At 42.6% G+C, this 18,356-nt stretch overlaps 1 protein-coding gene and 1 long non-coding RNA gene across 3 annotated transcripts in view; one reads left to right on the top strand and one right to left on the bottom strand.

Annotated features, from left to right (window-relative positions):
* RTN4IP1 (reticulon 4 interacting protein 1) overlaps nt 1-18,356 on the bottom strand; it is a 61,762-nt gene that overhangs the window by 32,008 nt on the left and 11,398 nt on the right. For both annotated transcript variants that reach the window (XM_081526880.1, XM_081526879.1), the window contains exon 5: nt 524-572. In XM_081526880.1, coding sequence (XP_081383006.1) covers nt 524-572 — 49 coding nt within the window. The remainder of the gene's footprint in view (nt 1-523; nt 573-18,356) is intronic.
* On the top strand, nt 14,510-17,323 carry LOC145520469 (uncharacterized). The gene is made up of 3 exons (XR_014064487.1): nt 14,510-15,390; nt 15,491-15,618; nt 16,047-17,323. It is a non-coding gene; the product is annotated as an uncharacterized LOC145520469 (long non-coding RNA).

Raw genomic sequence — 18,356 nt, 5'->3', positions numbered from 1 at the left:
AGAAGTGTGAGTCCTCCAATTTTGTCCTTTTTTGCCAAGATTGTTTGGCAACTTGCGGTCCCTTGAAATTCTGCATGATTTTAGGTTCCACTTGCCCATTTATGCAAAAAAAAAAAAGGGCAGCTGCTATTCTGATAAGATTGCATTGGTTCCATAGATATGAGTTCTACCATCTTTACACAGCATTTTGACTATTGCATGTCTTATATATATTTTTTAGAACCAGCTTATCAATTTCTACCAAACTGCAAACTTCCATCCATTTTCACTTGCCCATGGTCTTCCTCCCTGAAAGCTTTCCTCCATTTGTTACACAGGATGCCCACAAAACTAATTCATATAATAAACCACTGGAAAGGTTAATGCTTCCTTCTACCTTAGAAAATTTCCTTCTTAGAACAGCAAGCTGAAATCACAATAAATGTAATTTCTCTCAGCTTTTAAGAAAAAGTAATCCACAATATATAAATTTTTTAATTCATGAAAATAATAATCTTCCTAGTCACAAGATAAATTGTCTTACCTGTATAGCAAAAGTACCAACTCCACCTGAAGCACCCAGGATTAAAACACTGCAATGCAAAAGAAACTATCATGAAGATATTAAGCCAACATTACTGAATAAACAAACAAGATGTTTTCAACATGTAACTGGCTCAAAGATAATCCCCAAAGCAAACATTCAGCTTCCCAAGATTCTGTTACACAAGGTTTTTATTTTAGGTTCACCAAGAATCCATAAATGCTTCAAGTTAGACATACTATGAACTCTTTACCAAGAATACAAAATACCAAATACACCAATGATTCGTATTTTTAAAAGTCGCTCAGATGGTTGTTGGTAACGTTTGCCTTATAATTTTTCTAGGCTTAGATTACTCTAGCTTTCTAAGAGCAAGCTTTGGGATCCTTTTTAGTGTGCTACAGAATATTCAGTTGCTCTCTAAGAAAAATCACATTCCTGACCACATTCTTGCCAAAGTGGAATAAACGTCTTTTGTTCAGACACATCCCATCACACTCACCAGCTTTCATAAAGGGAACCCAATCTTATCTTCAGTTTGGTTTCTTGTTAAAGCAGATGAATCTGTTTTATCAGTGCAAACATGCTTGTGCTCCAGGTTTTCACCGTGTTTGCTTACTGTGTGTAGTCTTCCTGCCTCTCCAGATCAAGGGTGTGTAGCCTGGGGTTTGTGGATGAGTGCTGGTAAGGGCTGTGAGGGTGCGAACCCCTTGAAACTGTGAACTGACTCAAATAACATGCAAAATTTGGTGAGACCACACCTAAGTGCATTGGGGAGAAGAGGGATCCATCAGACTTATCACCAAGTTCCCAAAGAAGGTATGATGCAAAAGAGACTCACAAGTCAAGAATCACTGCTTTACATATTCTTACACTTCATTCTTGAATTAAGCTAGAGCTCCAGTGAACTGCCTTCCTCTGACTGCAGAGATTCAAGTCCTCAGAAAACTGTACTGAATTGCACTTTGGTGTTCTGTTACCAGTCTAGGCTGAGAGACATTACAAAAAGTTACTATTTGAAATCTGATACTGCATTAGCTAAAGAGATACTGTTGAGAGAATTCATGAGAATTGTGGAGTGCCACGTGGTGCCCACGGGGGGGGGGGGACATTTTTCTGAAGGCTAAATTGTGGCAGTAGCTATGCTTCTATTATCTGTCACTGCAAATGCTGTAACTGCAGGTTGTGGGTCCCTCTGTGACTCAGCTGCTGGAAAGTGCAGGGAACTCTGTTACCTACCTCAAGCAGGGACACCCGATCTTGGAACAGACACTGTGTTTATAATCTTAACTCTACTTTCATTTTATTTTTTTCTTCTTACCCAAATCATGGAAAGCTGACTGTCACCCTTTGGATCTTAGAAGTTACTGGTAATATTTTTCAGTCAGCTATTCCTTTTGAAATTAACACCATCAAATGTAATTAAGACAAATCTTTTTGGAAATGATACTCTTTTTAGAAGAGTTACTTTTAATTTCACAGAATTATAAATTGTAAAGAATAAAAAAACTTTAAAGATACACTCTTCCAAAAATCCTTCACTTCACACATTTAATAGCCTTAATGCTTCCTAAATGGGGGGGGGTGGGCAGGGGGAACACTAAGACTTCTTCACAGATACATCCAACAATTAGTTCAACCATGGAATATTTTACCCTCTTATTTTGGAAATAAAAGTTTGGTCAAACTCTCATTTAAGTTCTTCACAATTTTATCTTTTTGCAACTCTGATTTCCTCTCAACTACTTCTACAACTGACTCTCCACCTGAGCCTCCCTGGTCCCCTCGCATGTACCCCAAGTCCCACGCTTGTTGGCCCATGTCTCAAGCTCTCAAACGCCTTCACTGTCTGCTGAGATCTCCCTATCCTCAAAGGCTCACAGTTTGTGAACAATACCTGTTTGTCTGAACAATACCTCAGAGATAGCCTGAGCCTGATATCCATGCAGCACGTTTGGCATGCTGTTAACTTTCATTCATATGTTTGCTGCCCAAGCCATTCTGCAAGCCTCAAGGACAGAGACCTTATATACGCCCAGCACCAGTCCTACTGCCCTGGGTGTAGCAGATGCCTGATCCATGTTGCTTGACTTTAAAATCATCAGACTTTCCTGGTGGTCCAGAGGTTAAGAATCTGCCTGCCAATGCAGGGGACACAGGTTCAAGCCCTGGTCCAGGAAGATTCCACATATCATGGGACAATTAAGCCTGTGTGCCACAGCTACTGAGCCTGCACTCCATAGTGAGAAGCTTGTGAACTGCAACTAGAGAGGAGCCTCCACTCTCCACAACTAGAGAAAGCCCACACTCAGCCATGAAAACCCAGCACAGCCAAAAATAAAAATATAAATTATTTAAAAAAAATCATTTAAATCAGCATTATATCTGCCAACTAACAACAGCTGTTACTACCCTAAATGTGGGATTCACCTGGCTATTTGAAAAACTGCATTAAAGTTTCTTCCAATAAAGAAAAGCTTGAAATGAATTTCTAGTTCTCTCCCTAAGAATGCTGGATTAAGAGGATATCAAATACAACGGCTTCCCTTGTGGTTCAGCTGGTAAAGAATCTGCCTGCAATGCTGGACACCTGGGTTCGATCCCTGGGTTGGGAAGATCCCCTGGAGAAGGAAAAGGCTACCCACTCCAGTATTCTGGCCTGGAGAATTCCACAGACTGTAGAAACCATGGGGTCACAAAGAGCCGGGACACGACTGAGCGACTTTGACACACACACACACACACAAATACAATGGCTGCTCAGGGATCCAATGGCCAGACACATCTCCAGCCTCATTACTGTTAGATCATAGCTTCCCCCCATATCTCTGGATCCAAAACAGTCTCACTCCTCCATATAAAAAAGCGAAACTGTGTTTCTCAGCAGTGCTTGGTGGAAAAGGGTGTGGTTCTGCGTTAGGAGCTTCAGTTCCTGATGCTGCCACTTGATGGCGCCCATGAGTGCAGAACAGGCAAGGAACAAGCCCAATGAGTGCTACAGACCAACGGTCTGTGTGTGAGCAGCCCTGGGGACACACCATTCTCTGGTCCTGCAAGCTCCATGTTTTGCGCAGGCTGAACCAGGGCCTGTACTTTTCGTTAAACAATTAAAGTCCCCAGAATGGACAGCAGGCAAATATATTTTCAAGGCAACAATAAGTCAGCTAGTACTCTGTGGTTTAAAGCCCTATGACTGAACAAACTCTTCTTGTCCTCTTCAAAGCACTTTCAATAAAAAGGGAAAATCCTGCTGTCCCTTACCCGCAGCGGCCCTTCACTTCAGTGCTATAGAGTGGGAGTACTTTCTACCTAGCTGCAGTAATAGTCACAAGATACATTCAGACTTCACTGAAGTAGAAGCCTATTTGTCATAGTGAAAAAAAGTGCTGTATTGCTTGTTGATTTATAAACAGCAAGTACCCAGAAAATAATCTTTGCAAAAAGCACTATAATTCAAAATTGCCAATAATTTTAATCACATTCCTCTCTTACTAAGTCCATATGCCCAGTTTCTTTTGAAGTCAGTGGGAACTGAACCGTGGCAGATATAAAAATATGGGGGAAGAAAATATGAATAATTATTAAGCTGCTAATGCATTTTAAACCCTAGATTCTCATTTTCCTCTGTCATTTCTGCCCATCTTTCCGCTCTCCCTAAACATACGTTAAGGCACTAAGGCAATGCTGACTTCTTTTCCATGACCGAGTCACTCTGTATTCAGCATCTGGGCACCTAAGGCCTCTACAGTCACATTTTCAGTATCACAATCTTATGAGACATGGCATCAACACCCTAATCACCTTACAAATAAAAAATATATGAAACACACTACAAAACAGCAGGCGATCCAGAAGTAGGGAATTGCCTTTCACATTTCTATATTCTGGCTAAGCCCCAGAAGTCTTCAAATGCCAGGGCGGGGTATCTAGAGACCCGGGTTCAAGTCCCAACACTCTCATTAACTGAATCTATAGGTCTCAGATGCATCCACAATGAAACGATAATCATAGAGGTGTACTCCAGGAGTTAATGAATAAGAACTGGCATTTTCAATCTAATTTAAGCTTATATTTAGTTTCTTTGCCTTTCTAACGTTGAACTATACGACCGTCAGGATTGCTCCCCCCAGACCACATACTTGTAATGGAAATAAAAATAAAAGTCACATCACAAGAGCAGAGTGCCCTTCATTAAGTCCTAATGGCTCGGAAACAGAGCTGATTTAAATATGGCTAAATCTTCCATCCATAGAAACAAGTGGTCTTTAAAAAAACAAGGATGCTGCTGAAAACACATTAAACTCTTTTTAGCTTCACCCACAACTTTTAAATCTGGGGGGAGGGGGGAAATGGGTGAAAGAAGGCATATCATAATATGCTAAATTTATTCCCTTAAGTAAGGGAGAAACAATCTGAATAAGGGAAAAAGAGCTACAAAACAAATCAACCAAGCAGGACCAAGACAGCCTGGGTTTGTGTGTCCCCTCCTTCCAAGCCTCCTAATTCATGCAGACATTCCCCAACCTACAGAAGAGTTCATGTGTAAATTAGCTGTTTGGAACTTTAAACACATTTTCCCATGAAAACAAAGCTACTTATACATCTTGGCAAGATGCCCAGGGTAGCCCTTTAAAAAGGTTTAGTTAACTCATAATGGAGCAAAAACCTCATACACAGGATAACAATGGTTCTATGAGACGTGTATTCAGAATTTCAACCTGGGGTACTGGGAACATAGCTCCCCAAACAGGACAGGGATTGGGAACCATCCCAAGACACTGATTCCTTCTGGTGCAAAACAGAGGGAGTAGGACGGAGGGGAGGATCATTTGGGATGGCAACACAAGAATGGATGAGAGAAGTAACATGGCCAGAGAAAGATCTTCCCTGGAACTAAGAGGGTTCAGGACATGCCACCATCAAACACGGCAACTTGGCAGATTGAATATTTTAAGCTGAAGGAATGTGAGAAACAGCAAATGCGGGAAGGACTCTCTGACCTTCTTCCATGAAGCTGGTCACAAGACCCTCGGGAGAGGTGTGTGCCCTGTGCCTGGGGGAAAAGAGCATCTGATCTCCAAGACCAGAGAAAGCTGGGAGCCAGATCAAACCCGCCTTGTGGAGTTTTCTCAGTTTACTGCATGCAGCACATACATTTTTCCTACAACATTTTCTCACGACTCTCTACTCTGCAAAGGTAGCACAAAAATGTTCAGGTATAAAAATGGAAACAGACTTATACAGAGAGCAAACGGGTCTCAGTAATTACCAGGTTCACTCCCTGGGTCAGGAAGATCTCCTGGAGAAGGAAACGGCAACTGACTCCAATATTCTTGCCTGGAGAATTCCATGGACAGGAGTCTGGTGGGCTACAGTCCATGGGGTTGCAAAGAATCGGACACCACTGAATGACTAACACTTTCACTTTCAAGGGAACAAAAGAATGCAGAAATAACTCTTATCAGGCAAGAGAGGTAACAATAGCAAGAAAGTGAAAGTGAAGTCACTCAGTCGTGTCCCACTCTTTGCGATCCCATGGACTATAGCCCACCAGGCTCCTCCACCCATGGCATTTTCTAGGCAAGAGTACTGGAGTGGGTTGCCATTTCCTTCTCCAGGTGATCTTCCCAACACAGGGATTGAACCCGGGTCTCCCCCATTGTGGGCAGACACTTTACCATCTGAGCCACCAGGAAATCCCATGGAACAATAGCAAACATAATGTTAACTGTTGTTTACCATGTCAAAGGTACAGACTCCCAGTAGTTTCCATGATAAAGATTAGCCTGAAGAGCTTAATTACCACATCAACTGGAACCTGGACACAGGATGAGATGGCTGGATGGCATCAGTGACGCAATGGACATGAGTTTGAGCAAGCTCCGGGAGTTGGTGATGGACAGGGAAGCCTGGCGTGCTGCAGTCCATGTGGTCACAAAGACTTGGACAAGACTGAGCGACTGAACTGAAGGGATGATGACATTGACCTTTTCTGGCTCTTGTGATTGTAATCAATTAAAGCTTCCAAGGCCAAGCCCCTACATGAATATGCATATTCTCTTAGCTTAAAACTTTTCCAAACTTTTCCAATTTTGTTTGTGATCAGTTCAGCTCAGTTCAATTCAGTCGCTCAGTCGTGTCCAACTCTTTGCGACCCCATGGACTGCAGCACACCAGGCATCCCTGTCCACCACCAACTCCCAGAGTTTACTCAAACTCATGTCCACTGAGTTAGTGATGCTATCCAACCATCTCATCCTCTGTCGTCCCCTTCTCCTCCTGCCTTTAATCTTTCCCAGAATGAGGGTCTTTCAAATGAGTCAATTCTTCCCATCAGGTAGCCAAAGTATTGGAGTTTCAGCTTCAACATCAGTCCTTCCAATCAACACTCAAGACCGATCTCCTTGCAGTCCAAAGGACTCTCAAGAGTCTTCTTCAACACCACAGTTCAAAAGCATCAACTCGTTGGCGCTCAGCTTTCTTTATAGTCCAACTCTCACATCCATACATGACCACTGGAAAAACCATAGCCTTGACTAGACAGACCTTTGTTGGCAAAGTAACATCTTTGCTTTTTAATATGCTGTTTAGGTTGGTCATAACTTTCCTTCCAAAGAGGAAGCATCTTTTAATTTCATGGCTGCAATCGCCATGTGCAGTGATTTTGGAGCCCACAAAAATAAAGTCAGCCACTGTTTCCCCATCTATTTGCAATGAAGTGATGGGACCGGATGCCATGATCTTAGTTTTCTGAATGTTGAGTTTTAAATCAACTTTTTCACTCTCCTCTTTCACTTTTATCAAGAGGTTCTTCTTCACTTTCTGCCATAAAGGCAGTGTCTTCTGCATATCTGAGGTTATTGATATTTCTTCTGGCAATCTTGATTCCAGCTTGTGCTTCCTCCAGCGCAGCGTTTCTCATGATGTATTCTGCATATAAGTTAAATAAGCAGGGAGACAATATACAGCCTTGACATATTCCTTGCTTTTTCGATGATCCTGAGGATGTTGGGCAATATGATCTCTTGTTCCTCTGCCTTTTCTAAAACCAGCTTGAACATCTGGAAGCTCACGGTTTGCGTATTGCTGAAGCCTGGCTTGGAGAATTTTGAGCTTTACTTTATTAGCATGTGAGATGAGTGCAACTGTGTGGTAGTTTGAGCATTCTTTGGCATTGCCTTTCTCTGGGATTGGAATGAAAACTAACCTTTTCCAGTCCTGTGGCCACTGCTGAATTTTCAAAATTTGCTGGCATATTGAGTGCAGCACTTTCACAGCATCATAAAGATTTGAAATAGCTCAACTGGAATTCCATCACCTCCACTAGCTTTGTTCGCAGTGATGTTTCCTAAGGCCCACTTGACTTCGCATTCCAGGATGTCTGGCTCTAGGTGAGTGATCACACCATCGTGATTATCTGGGTTGTGAAGATCTTTTTTGTATAGTTCTTCTGTGTATTCTTGCCACCTCTTCTTAATATCTTCCGCTTCTGTTAGGTCCATACCAATTCTGTCCTTTATTGAGCCCATCTTTGTATGAAATGTTCCCTTGGTATCAATTTTCTTGAAGAGATCTCTAGTCGTTCCCATTCAATTCTTTTCCTCTATTTCTTTGCACTGATCACTGAGGAAGGCTTTCTTATCTCTCCTTGCTATTCTTTGGAACTCTGCATTCAAATGGGTGTATCTTTCCTTTTCTCCTTTGCTGTTCCCTTCTCTTCTTTTCACAGCTATTTCAAGGCCTCCTCAGACAGCCATTTTGCTTTTTTGCATTTCTTTTTCTTGGGAATGGTCTTGATCCCTGTCTCCTGTACAGTGTCACAAACCTCCATCCAAAGTTCATCAGGCACTCTATCAGACCTAGTCCCTTAAATCTATTTCTCACTTCCACTGTATAATCATAAGGGATTTGATCTAGGTCATATCTGAATGGTCTAGTGGTTTTCCCTACTTTCTTCAATTTCAGTCTGAATTTGGCAATAAGGAGTTCATGAACTAAGCCACAGTCAGCTCCCAGTCTTGTTTTTGCTGACTGTATAGAGCCTCTCCACCTTTGGCTGCAAAGAATAAAATCAATCTGATTTTGGTATTGACCATCTGGTGATGGCCATGTGTAGAGTCTTCTCTTGTGTTGTTGGAAGAGGGCGTTTGCTAGGACCAGTGTGTTCTCTTGGTAAAACTCTATTAGACTTTGCCCTGCTTCATTCCGTACTCCAAGGCCAAATTTGCCTGTTACTCCAGGTGTTTCCTGACTTCCTACTTTTGCATTCCAGTCCCCTATAATGAAAAGGACATCTTTTTTGTTGTTAGTTCCAAAAGATCTTGTAGGTCTTCATAGAACTGTTCAACTTCAGCTTCTTCAGCGTTACTGGTTGGGGCATAGACTTGGATTACCATGATACTGAATGGTTTGCCTTGGAAACGAACAGAGATCATTCTGTTGTTTTTGAGATTGCATCCAAGTACTGCATTTTGGACTCTTTTGTTAACTATGATGGCTACTCCGTTTCTTCTACGGGATTCTTGCCCACAGTAGTAGATATAATGGTCATCTGAGTTAAATTCACTCATTCCAGTCCATTTTAGTTAGCTGATTCCTGAAATGTCAACGATCACTCTTGCCATCTCCTGTTTGACCACTTCCAATTTGCCTTGATTCATGGACCTAACATTCCAGGTTCCTATGCTATATTGCTCTTTACAGCATTGGACCTTGCTTCTATTGTGCAGTGCTGGAGTGGCAAGTGGCCAAGAGGAAATACCCCATGACCAAGGTCAGTAGGAGCGGCTGTGAGGAGATACCCCACGTCCAAGGTAAGGAGCAGCAGCTGTGCTTTGCTGGAGCAGCCGTGAAGAGATACTCCATGTCCAAGGTAAGAGAAACCCCAGTAAGACGGTATGCGCTGAGTGAGGGCATCAGAGGGCAGACAGACTGAAACCACAATCACAGAAAACCAACCAATTTAATCACATGGACAATAGCCTTGTCTAACTCAATGAAACTAAGCCATGCCATATAGGGCCACCCAAGACGGATGGGTCACGGTGGAGAGTTCTGACAAGATGTGGTCCACTGGAGAGGGAATGGCAAACCACTTTAGTATTCTTACCTTGAGAACCCCATAAACAGTATGAAAAGGCAAAAAGATAGGACACAGAAAGGGGAACTCCTCAGGTCGGTAGGTGCCCAATATGCTACTGGAGACCAGTGGAGAAATAACTCCAGAAAGAATGAAGAGACGGAGCCAAAGTAAAAACAACACCCAGTTGTGGATGTGACTGGTGATAGAAGCAAGGTCCGATGCTGTAAAGAGCAATATTGTTTCTGATAGACCTCAGTATCCTCCTTACTTGCTACAAGTAATAATAAATCCTTCCTACTCCTGGGCTTAAAGCTCAGTGTTCAGAAAACTAAGATCATGGCATCTGGTCCCATCACTTCATGGGAAATAGATGGGGAAACAGTGGAAACAGTGTCAGACTTCATTTTTTTGGGCTCCAAAATCACTGCTGATGGTGATTGCAGCCATGAAATTAAAAGACGCTTACTCCTTAGAAGGAAGGTTATGGCCAACCTAGATAGCATATTTAAAAGCAGAGACATTACTTTGCCAACAAAAGTCCGTCTAGTCAAGGCTATAGTTTTTCCAGTGGTCATGTATGGATGTGAGAGTTGGACGGTGAAGAAAGCTGAGCGCCGAAGAATTGATGCTTTTGAACTGTGGTGTTGGAGAAGACTCTTTAGAGTCCCTTGGACTGCAAGGAGATCCAATCAATCCATCCTAAAAGAGATCAATCCTGGGTGTTCATTGGAAGGTCTGATGTTGAAGCTGAAACTCCAATACTTTGGGCACCTCATGCGAAGGGTTGACTCACTGGAAGAGACCCTAATGCTGGGTAGGATTGGGGGCAGGAGGAGAAGGGGACAACAGAGGATGAGATGGTTGGATGGCATCACCGACTCGACAGACATGGGTTTGGGTGGACTCCGGGAGTTGGTGATGGACAGAGAGGCCTGGCGTGCTGCGATTCATGGGGTCGCAAAGAGTCGGACACGACTGAGCGACTGAACTGAACTGAACTGACTCCTGAACTCTGGCTTGGTTGTGTCTTTTGACTTGACACCCACCAAGAGGTGAACTGAGTTTTCAAGTAACACATACATGCTTTTGTAAAACTTACAAAAGTAAGATATGCTGATAAACACGGCACCTCAAAACATGCCACTTAGGCATAAGGATTATTCTGAGCTGAAGGCAATTGAGAAGTAGATGTAAGAAATCTCTGAACTCCTATCTGCCTAAAAGCAGGACAGAAGTTTACAAAGGTGCTCCCTCTGCTGTTTACCAGGAAGGACAAAGGTTAATCCCTGGAGATAACTTTAGACCCTTATCAAGGGAGAAGTCACCAACTTAAATTTGCATAACGAATTTTATTCTTGCTTTTCCTGGTAAACTTTCCACAACTGGCCTTCCCTATACTTTTCTTTTGTCTTGAGCTTTAAGACAGCATTTTAGCCTGAATTCTAAGCTAACTCTTTGAGTAACTCATTCTTCCCGGGGGCATCTCTCATGTATATACGAGGCACACATAATTTGTTTGTTTTTCTCTTGTTAATCTTTTATTACAGAAGCCTCAGTAGAGAATTCAGAAGGGTATAGGGAAAATTATTTTTCTTCCCCTACTAACCACAATCAGTTAAAACTGCTGTCTCTTTCCACTCCTACATTCCCCTCCATTATATCAATACTTCCTCTCTTGCCAGGTGACACTACATTTGATTTGAAAAAATACAATTGCTTTGGGTTCGGTGGGAAATACTGACGTGGTACATAGTAATTTCTGAGTTGAGTTATTACAGGCTGCTCTGGTTTAAGAATGCCTCCCAAGAATATTCCTACTTCCCACTACGTCAACACAACAAGGTATCATGGCATTTTATTATGGTAAGGCTGAATGTCATGGTACCTAGCAATGGATTATATGAACAGTGAAGGAGAAACATACTGTTCATGGGGTTCTCCAGGCAAGAATACTGAAGTGGTTGGCCATTCCCTTCTCCAGTGGACCACATTCTGTCAGTAAAGGACAGAAATGGTATGGACCTAACAGAAGCAGAAGATATTAAGAAGATGTGGCAAGAATACACAGAAGAACTGTTCAAAAAAGATTTTCACAACCCAGATAATCATGATGGTGTGATCACTCACCTAGACCCAGACATCCTGGAATGTGAAGTCAAGTGGACCTTAGGAAGCATCACCACGAACAAAGCTAGTGGAGGTGATGGACTTCCAGTTGAGCTATTGCAAATCCTAAAAGATGATGCTGTGAAAGTGCTGCACTCAATATATTAGCAAATTTGGAAAACTCAGCAGTGGCCACAGTACTGAAAAAGGTCAGTTTTCATTCCAATGCCAAAGAAAGGTAATGCCAAAGAATGCTCAAACTACTGCACAATTGCACTCATCTCACACACTAGTAAAGTAATGATCAAAATTCTCCAAGCCAGGCTTCAGCAATACGCAAACTGTAAGCTTCCAGATGTTCAAGCTGGTTTTAGAAAAGGCAGAGGAACCAAGATCAAATTGCCAACATCTGCTGGATCATGGAAAAAGCAAGAGAGTTCTAGAAAAACATCTATTTCTGCTTTATTGACTATGTCAAAGCCTTTGACTGTGTGGATCACAATAAACTGTAGAAAATTCTGAAAGAGATGGGAATACCAGACCACCTGATTTGCCTCTTGAGAAACCTGTATGCAGGTCAGGAAGCAACAGTTAGAACTGGACATGGAACAACAGACTGGTTCTAAATAGGGAAAGTAGTACGTCAAGGCTGTATATTGTCACCATGCTTGTTTAACTTATATGCAGAGTACATCATGAGAAACACTGGGCTGGAGGAAGCAGAAGCTGGAATCAAGATTGCTGGGAGAAATATCAGTAACCTCAGATATGCAGATAACACCACCTTTATGGCAGAAAGCGAAGAAGAACTGAAGAGCCTCTTGATGAAGTAAGCCAGAAAGAAAAACAATACAGTATACTAATGCATATATATGGAATTTCAAAGATGGTAACGATAACCCTATATGCGAGACAGAATAAGAGACACAGATGCATAGAACAATTTTATGGACTCTGAGGGAGAAGGTGAGGGTGGGACGTTCTGGGAGAATAGCATTGAAACATGTATATTATCATATGTGAAACAGAACACCATTCCATGTTCGATGCATGAGACAAGGGCTCAGGGCCGGGGCAATGGGATGACCCAGAGGGATGGGATGGGAAGGGAGGTGGGTGGGGGGTCCAGGAAGGGGAACACATGTAAACCCATGGCTGATTCATGTCAATGTATGGCAAAAACTATTACAATATTGTAAAGTAATTAGCCCCCAACTAAAGTAAATAAATTTATAAAAAAATAAAATCAAAATAAAAAAATTAAAAGTTCACAAAGAAAAAAAAAAAGAATTTTCCAGTTAGTTGTGATCCACACAGTCAAAGGCTTTGACATAGTCAATAAAGCAGAAGTAGACACTTAAAAAAAAAAAAAGTGAAAGAGGAGAGTGAAAAAGTTGGTTTAAAGCTCAACATTCAGAAAACTAAGATCATGGCGTCTGGTCCCATCACTTTATGGCAAATAGATGGGGAAACAGTGGCAGATTTTATTTTTTTGTGCTCCAAAATCACTGCAGATGGTGACTGCAGCCATGAAATTAAAAGACGCTTACTCCTTGGAAGGAAAGTTATGACCAACCTAGATAGCATATTTAAAAGCAGAGACATTACTTTGCCAACAAAGGTCTGTCTAGTCAAAGCTATGGTTTTTCCATTAGTCATGTATGGATGTGAGAGTTGGACTATAAAGAAAGCTGAGTGCCGAAGAATTGATGCTTTTGAACTGTGGTGTTGGAGATGACTCTTGAGAGTCCCTTGGACTGTATGGAGATCCAATCAGTCCATCCTAAAGGAGATCGGTCCTGAATGTTCAATGGAAGGACTGATGCTAAAGCCGAAGCTCCAATACTTTGGCCACCTGATGCAAAGAGCCGACTCATTAGAAAAGACCCTGATGCTGGGAAAAATTGAGGGTAGGAGGAGAAGGAGGCAACAGAGGATGAGATCATTGGATAGTATCACTGACTCAAAGGACAGAAGTTTGAGCAAACTCCAAGAGATGGTGAAGGACAGGGAAGACTGGTGTGCTGCAGTCCATGGGACAGCAAAGAGTCGGACACGACTGAGTGACTGAACAACAACTCACATTCTGAGATGGCCCACACTGTCTGTGAAGTGTGTTTCTCTTTAAATAAGTCCACTTCTTACCTATCACTTTGTCTCTCACTGAATTCTTTCTGTAATGAGACATCAAGAACCTGAGCTTCATTGAGTGCTGAAACCAGGTATGTGATCTCAGTTGGAAGACTGTTATGTTCAAGTCTGAGGTGCCTGGTGTTAATAGGAACAGCTAGTCTTATAGGGAAATCACCCCCTACACACACCCAGTTTCCATGTTGCCACTTCCAAGGCTGCATAAATGTCACTTGTGCCCAAATTCCCTCAGGGAGAGAGCTCTAACTGCTTGTGAGGCATTGTACCTCCCAATCCATGGACTGTTTTCCCTTGAATAAAGGACATCACACTTGCTACTAAATAGTATTATTTCTGTCATTTAACACCACTCTTGGGCTTCACTGGTAGCTTAGCTGGTAAAGAATCTGCAATGCAAGAGACCCCGGTTCAATTCCTGGGTCAGGAAGATCTGCTGGAAAAGGAGTAGGCTACCAACTCCAGTATTCTTGGGCTGCCCTGGTGACTCAGCTAGTAAAGAATCTGCCTGCAATGCGGGAGACCTGGGTTCGACCTCTGGGTTGGGAAGATCCCCTGGAGAAGGGAACAGCTACCCACTCCAGTGTTCTAGCCTGGAGAATTCCACGGTTCATGAGGTCACAAAGAGTCGGACACAACTGAGCAGCTTTCACTTTCACAGGGAAGATATTAGGCTGCAGAGGGTGAGATGGTTAGATAGCATCACCGACTCAATGGACATGAATTTGAGCAAACTCCAGGATACTGGAGGACAGAGGAGCCTGGTGTGCCCCAGTCCATGGGGTCACAGAGAGTCGGACATGACTTAGTGACTGAACAACAACAGTTAATGAAGGTTGTCAATCAAAATGTATTTTGGGCCTATTCAGTGCACAAGAAAACGTGAGATGCCCTGGAATTTTACAGCTCGTAAAGAAAGTTGGAAGACATTTTTCCAATTCTGACAACCATCCTAAATTTTACATGACATGGACAATAAGGGAGAGCACAGCAGTGGGAGAGGAGCTGGGTTTGCGAACAGTACCAAGTTTGGCTTATGGAAAATCAGTTAACTGACAGCAGACATACGGAAGAGTCAGGGTGGTAGTCAGTAAGTGTTGTTTTGGACAAGTTGAGTTTCAGCTACAAAGGGAACATCTAACTGAATGGGACTCAGTAGAGAGGCTGGAGTTAGAAACAGGGATCTGAAAATCACCAAAACAGAAAAAGCAGCTGGGAGCAGATGAGAGAACCCTGGGAGACAGAGGAGGGGACGACTAGAAAACAGTAATGGTTCAAGGGCTGGGGAGAAAAAAGGGAGCCTTGAAAAAAGACAAGAACTGGTTGAAAAGGCAAGAAGAAAACTAAAGGTGTCTAATGTCCCCAAAACCATGGAAAAAGTGAGCATAATGCAAGTGGGTTACAGTGCTGGAGACTTCAGAGGTCAAACTGGAAGAACTGAAAAGTATGGTTGGGTTGACAACTCGGTCAGCTGTGACCCATGAGACCCTGCAGCTGCTTGGCCAGGCTGGAATTGAGGTTCCAGCGCATCGTAAGAGAGTTTTCTAGGTGGCAGGGGGTGGGGGGGAGTGGGTGGTAACTATCTATAAACCACCAATGGTTAGGTAAGCGTTTTCTACTGATTCCTTTAGCTGAGCCCTCAGAGCTCCCTGGAAAACAGGTCAAGGGTGGACACCTGACCCATCGCCGCACACTGGCCAGGCCAGAGCTGCACCCTTCCTTCTCTACTTCCTCCCAACCCCAGGAATTCTTCAAGCAGGTACACTTTCTCGTTCCCCTGTCCGCTCTCCCCCGTACAACCCAGTCAGGTGCAAATGAAAAGTCCCCAGGGGTGGTGGGGATGGATAGCAGGGAGAAGCAGGTGGGTAGGAGGGTGAAGGACAGGCAGGTAAAGGCAGCAGAAAGAAGGAAGCTGGTGTGATTACTGGTATAGGCATATGGTGGGGAAATCCAATGTTTTACGTTTCAGCCTGTCTAACTCTATAAACAGAATTAATCAGACACCTAATTTACACTCCCATGACAAAATTTTACTGTCTTAAAGTCTAATCTCAAAAAAGCAACAGGGAAGAGCATTCCTAAATCCACTGCATTGAGTTTCAGGAATACACAATTTAGAAGTGACATTGATTTTGTGGAGGAGGAATAGTTCAGTTTCTAACACTTTCTAATACTTCTGTCAAACAGAGTGAAGTATAACTTTCCAGCAAGAGATGTATTTCAGGCAGAGCATGACACTACTGATAAATATAACCATCAGGTAGAACCCTTTCTCAAAAATACCTGGTGTAACCACTTTTTAAAAAAGTTCTATTCATCTTGAGAGCTCTAAGTTATCTATGGGTTCCTACTGAATAAGTCATGAAGAAATTACGGATGGGCTGATAACAAGGAAATCATTTCATGTGACTTCTCTAGTGATACCAAAGTGTGGGCAAAAATGACACATAACATCAATATTAAGTTATTCCCTTGGTTCACTGATGCTCAGTTGTGGCAAAAATATAATGACAGAACAAAAAAGGAAGAGCAAAACATCATCGAGGCCTTAGAAAGCTTTGTCTTAGTTTCAAAAAGCTGTATGTTACAAAGAAATCCTGTAAAAATCTTCCAAGGTGGGTGCTTTTGTCACTGTTAGTTTTCGGGGTTTTTTTAATCAGCTAGTTAGAAAAACACTGTTGGTGCTGGATGACAAACACTGACTTGCTTTGGTGCAAACTAAAGACTGCCTTAAATGCCAATAGCTAACAGTGAAAGAATAATTATTGCTTAGAGAAGCCATATGCTCCACCAATCACAAAGGATAGTCAAACTGAAAAAAGTCACTTTGGACACTGGAACCTCTGGGTTTACATTAGTAAAAGCCCACTACAACAGTAATCTCTTCATGTAGAAGTATTTTTATAGTATTTTAAGGCGCTCACATCTCCCATGTGATTCTCACAAGCAAGTAGTCGGAGAGGGAGGCATTATCACTATCGTGTGCAGTAATCTCAGTAAACTGAAATTTCCCAGAGCACCAAGGACCAGGTTCCCGCTGCCACTGACAGCAAAGGCATTCTGAGCCACTGCACAGATGGGAACGCGACACAAGTCCATGATGGGAGCCGAGCCTCTTCACAGTGGGTTTTGCTCCAGGGTGGTTAACACACGGCTAAGTTAGTGTGCACAGACTCAACATAATGTTTAAATCACTTTTATAAGGTATAAAACCTTCCAGTTCTCAAAGCCCACCCAACAACCTACACTGTCCTACTCTCAGTGCCTTGGTGGAAACAGCAGAGACGTAAAATGAATGCATGTGGGCAGCTGATTAGTTAGTAGCAGAGGGAGGAACCCAGGCCTCTACTTGCCCAGTTCCAAGCCATTATTGCTTAAACAGAAGACAATATAATACCCAAAAAGCAAATGCTCAACTGGGACAAGAATAGACAGCTAGCTCTGTTTCTAACTCATTTTCTACAGAATACTGGAAGAAAAAAAAAAAAGGTATGCTCTTCCCGAACCAGCAAAGGAATGAGAGCTCTCTACCCAGAGTGGTCACATGGGCATAGAAATCTGAATGCTTTTTAAGGAAAAACAAATCAATGTCACTGCAGAGCCTACAATAATAATAAATGTCTAAAAATCCTGCCTATGATTTTTCCAAGGTTATTAACAGACAAACCATTAGAAAGATCTACATGGTCAAACTAATTTAAACAAAGTGTTGGGCCAAAATGGCAACTTCAAGAATGATAAGCCCCAAAAGCTTAAAAATTAAACAGGGTTGACCTTTTGAATAAATATTTCCCTTCAATTCTACAATGAAGGATAGCACCTCATTAGATGAACAGCCTTTACGCTGCTTTCAGAAAATCAGCTGTTAAGCTTTTACTAAACTTAAAGGTAAAGTGCAATGTTTCATAACAACAGGAGTATAGAATGACCCAGGACTTCAATTCTTGTTCCAGCACTGCTGCTGCTGCTGCTAAGTTGCTTCAGTCGTGTCCGACTCTGTGCGACCCCATAGACGGCAGCCCACCAGGCTCCGCCGTCCTCGGGATTCTCCAGGCAAGAATACTGGAGTGGGTTGCCATTTCCTTCTCCAGTGCATGAAAGGGAAAAGTGAAAGTGAAGTCGCTCAGTCGTGTCCGACTCTTAGCGACCCCATGGACTGTAGCCTACCAGGCTCCTCCGTCCATGGGATTTTCCAAGCAAGAGTACTGGAGTGGGGTGCCATTGCCTTCTCCATCACAACCTCTAGTAATCAGGAAACAACAATCTACCTACAGTCCTTTCCTTCACCATAATCACTGAATGGTGCCAGTTTTCTTACCGAATAATAAAATCATCCGTTTTCTCTGCGCTGCCAACTTTGTGAAACACAAAGAACACAGTAGTCACACCGTGAATAACAGAACCACCAAGTACTGTGCACGTTTTTGGACTACAACCTGTGCCACTGATTTTGCATGTGTTATCCCACGGAAATCCTAAAAGAAAACTCACAAGGAA

This window comes from Giraffa tippelskirchi, chromosome 9 (assembly GCF_054371585.1).
Source record: "Giraffa tippelskirchi isolate mGirTip1 chromosome 9, T2T-mGirTip1v1.2.pri, whole genome shotgun sequence".
NCBI lineage: Eukaryota > Metazoa > Chordata > Mammalia > Artiodactyla > Giraffidae > Giraffa > Giraffa tippelskirchi.
Note: the sequence above shows the minus strand (reverse complement) of the source record. Positions and strands in the feature narration are given on the sequence as shown.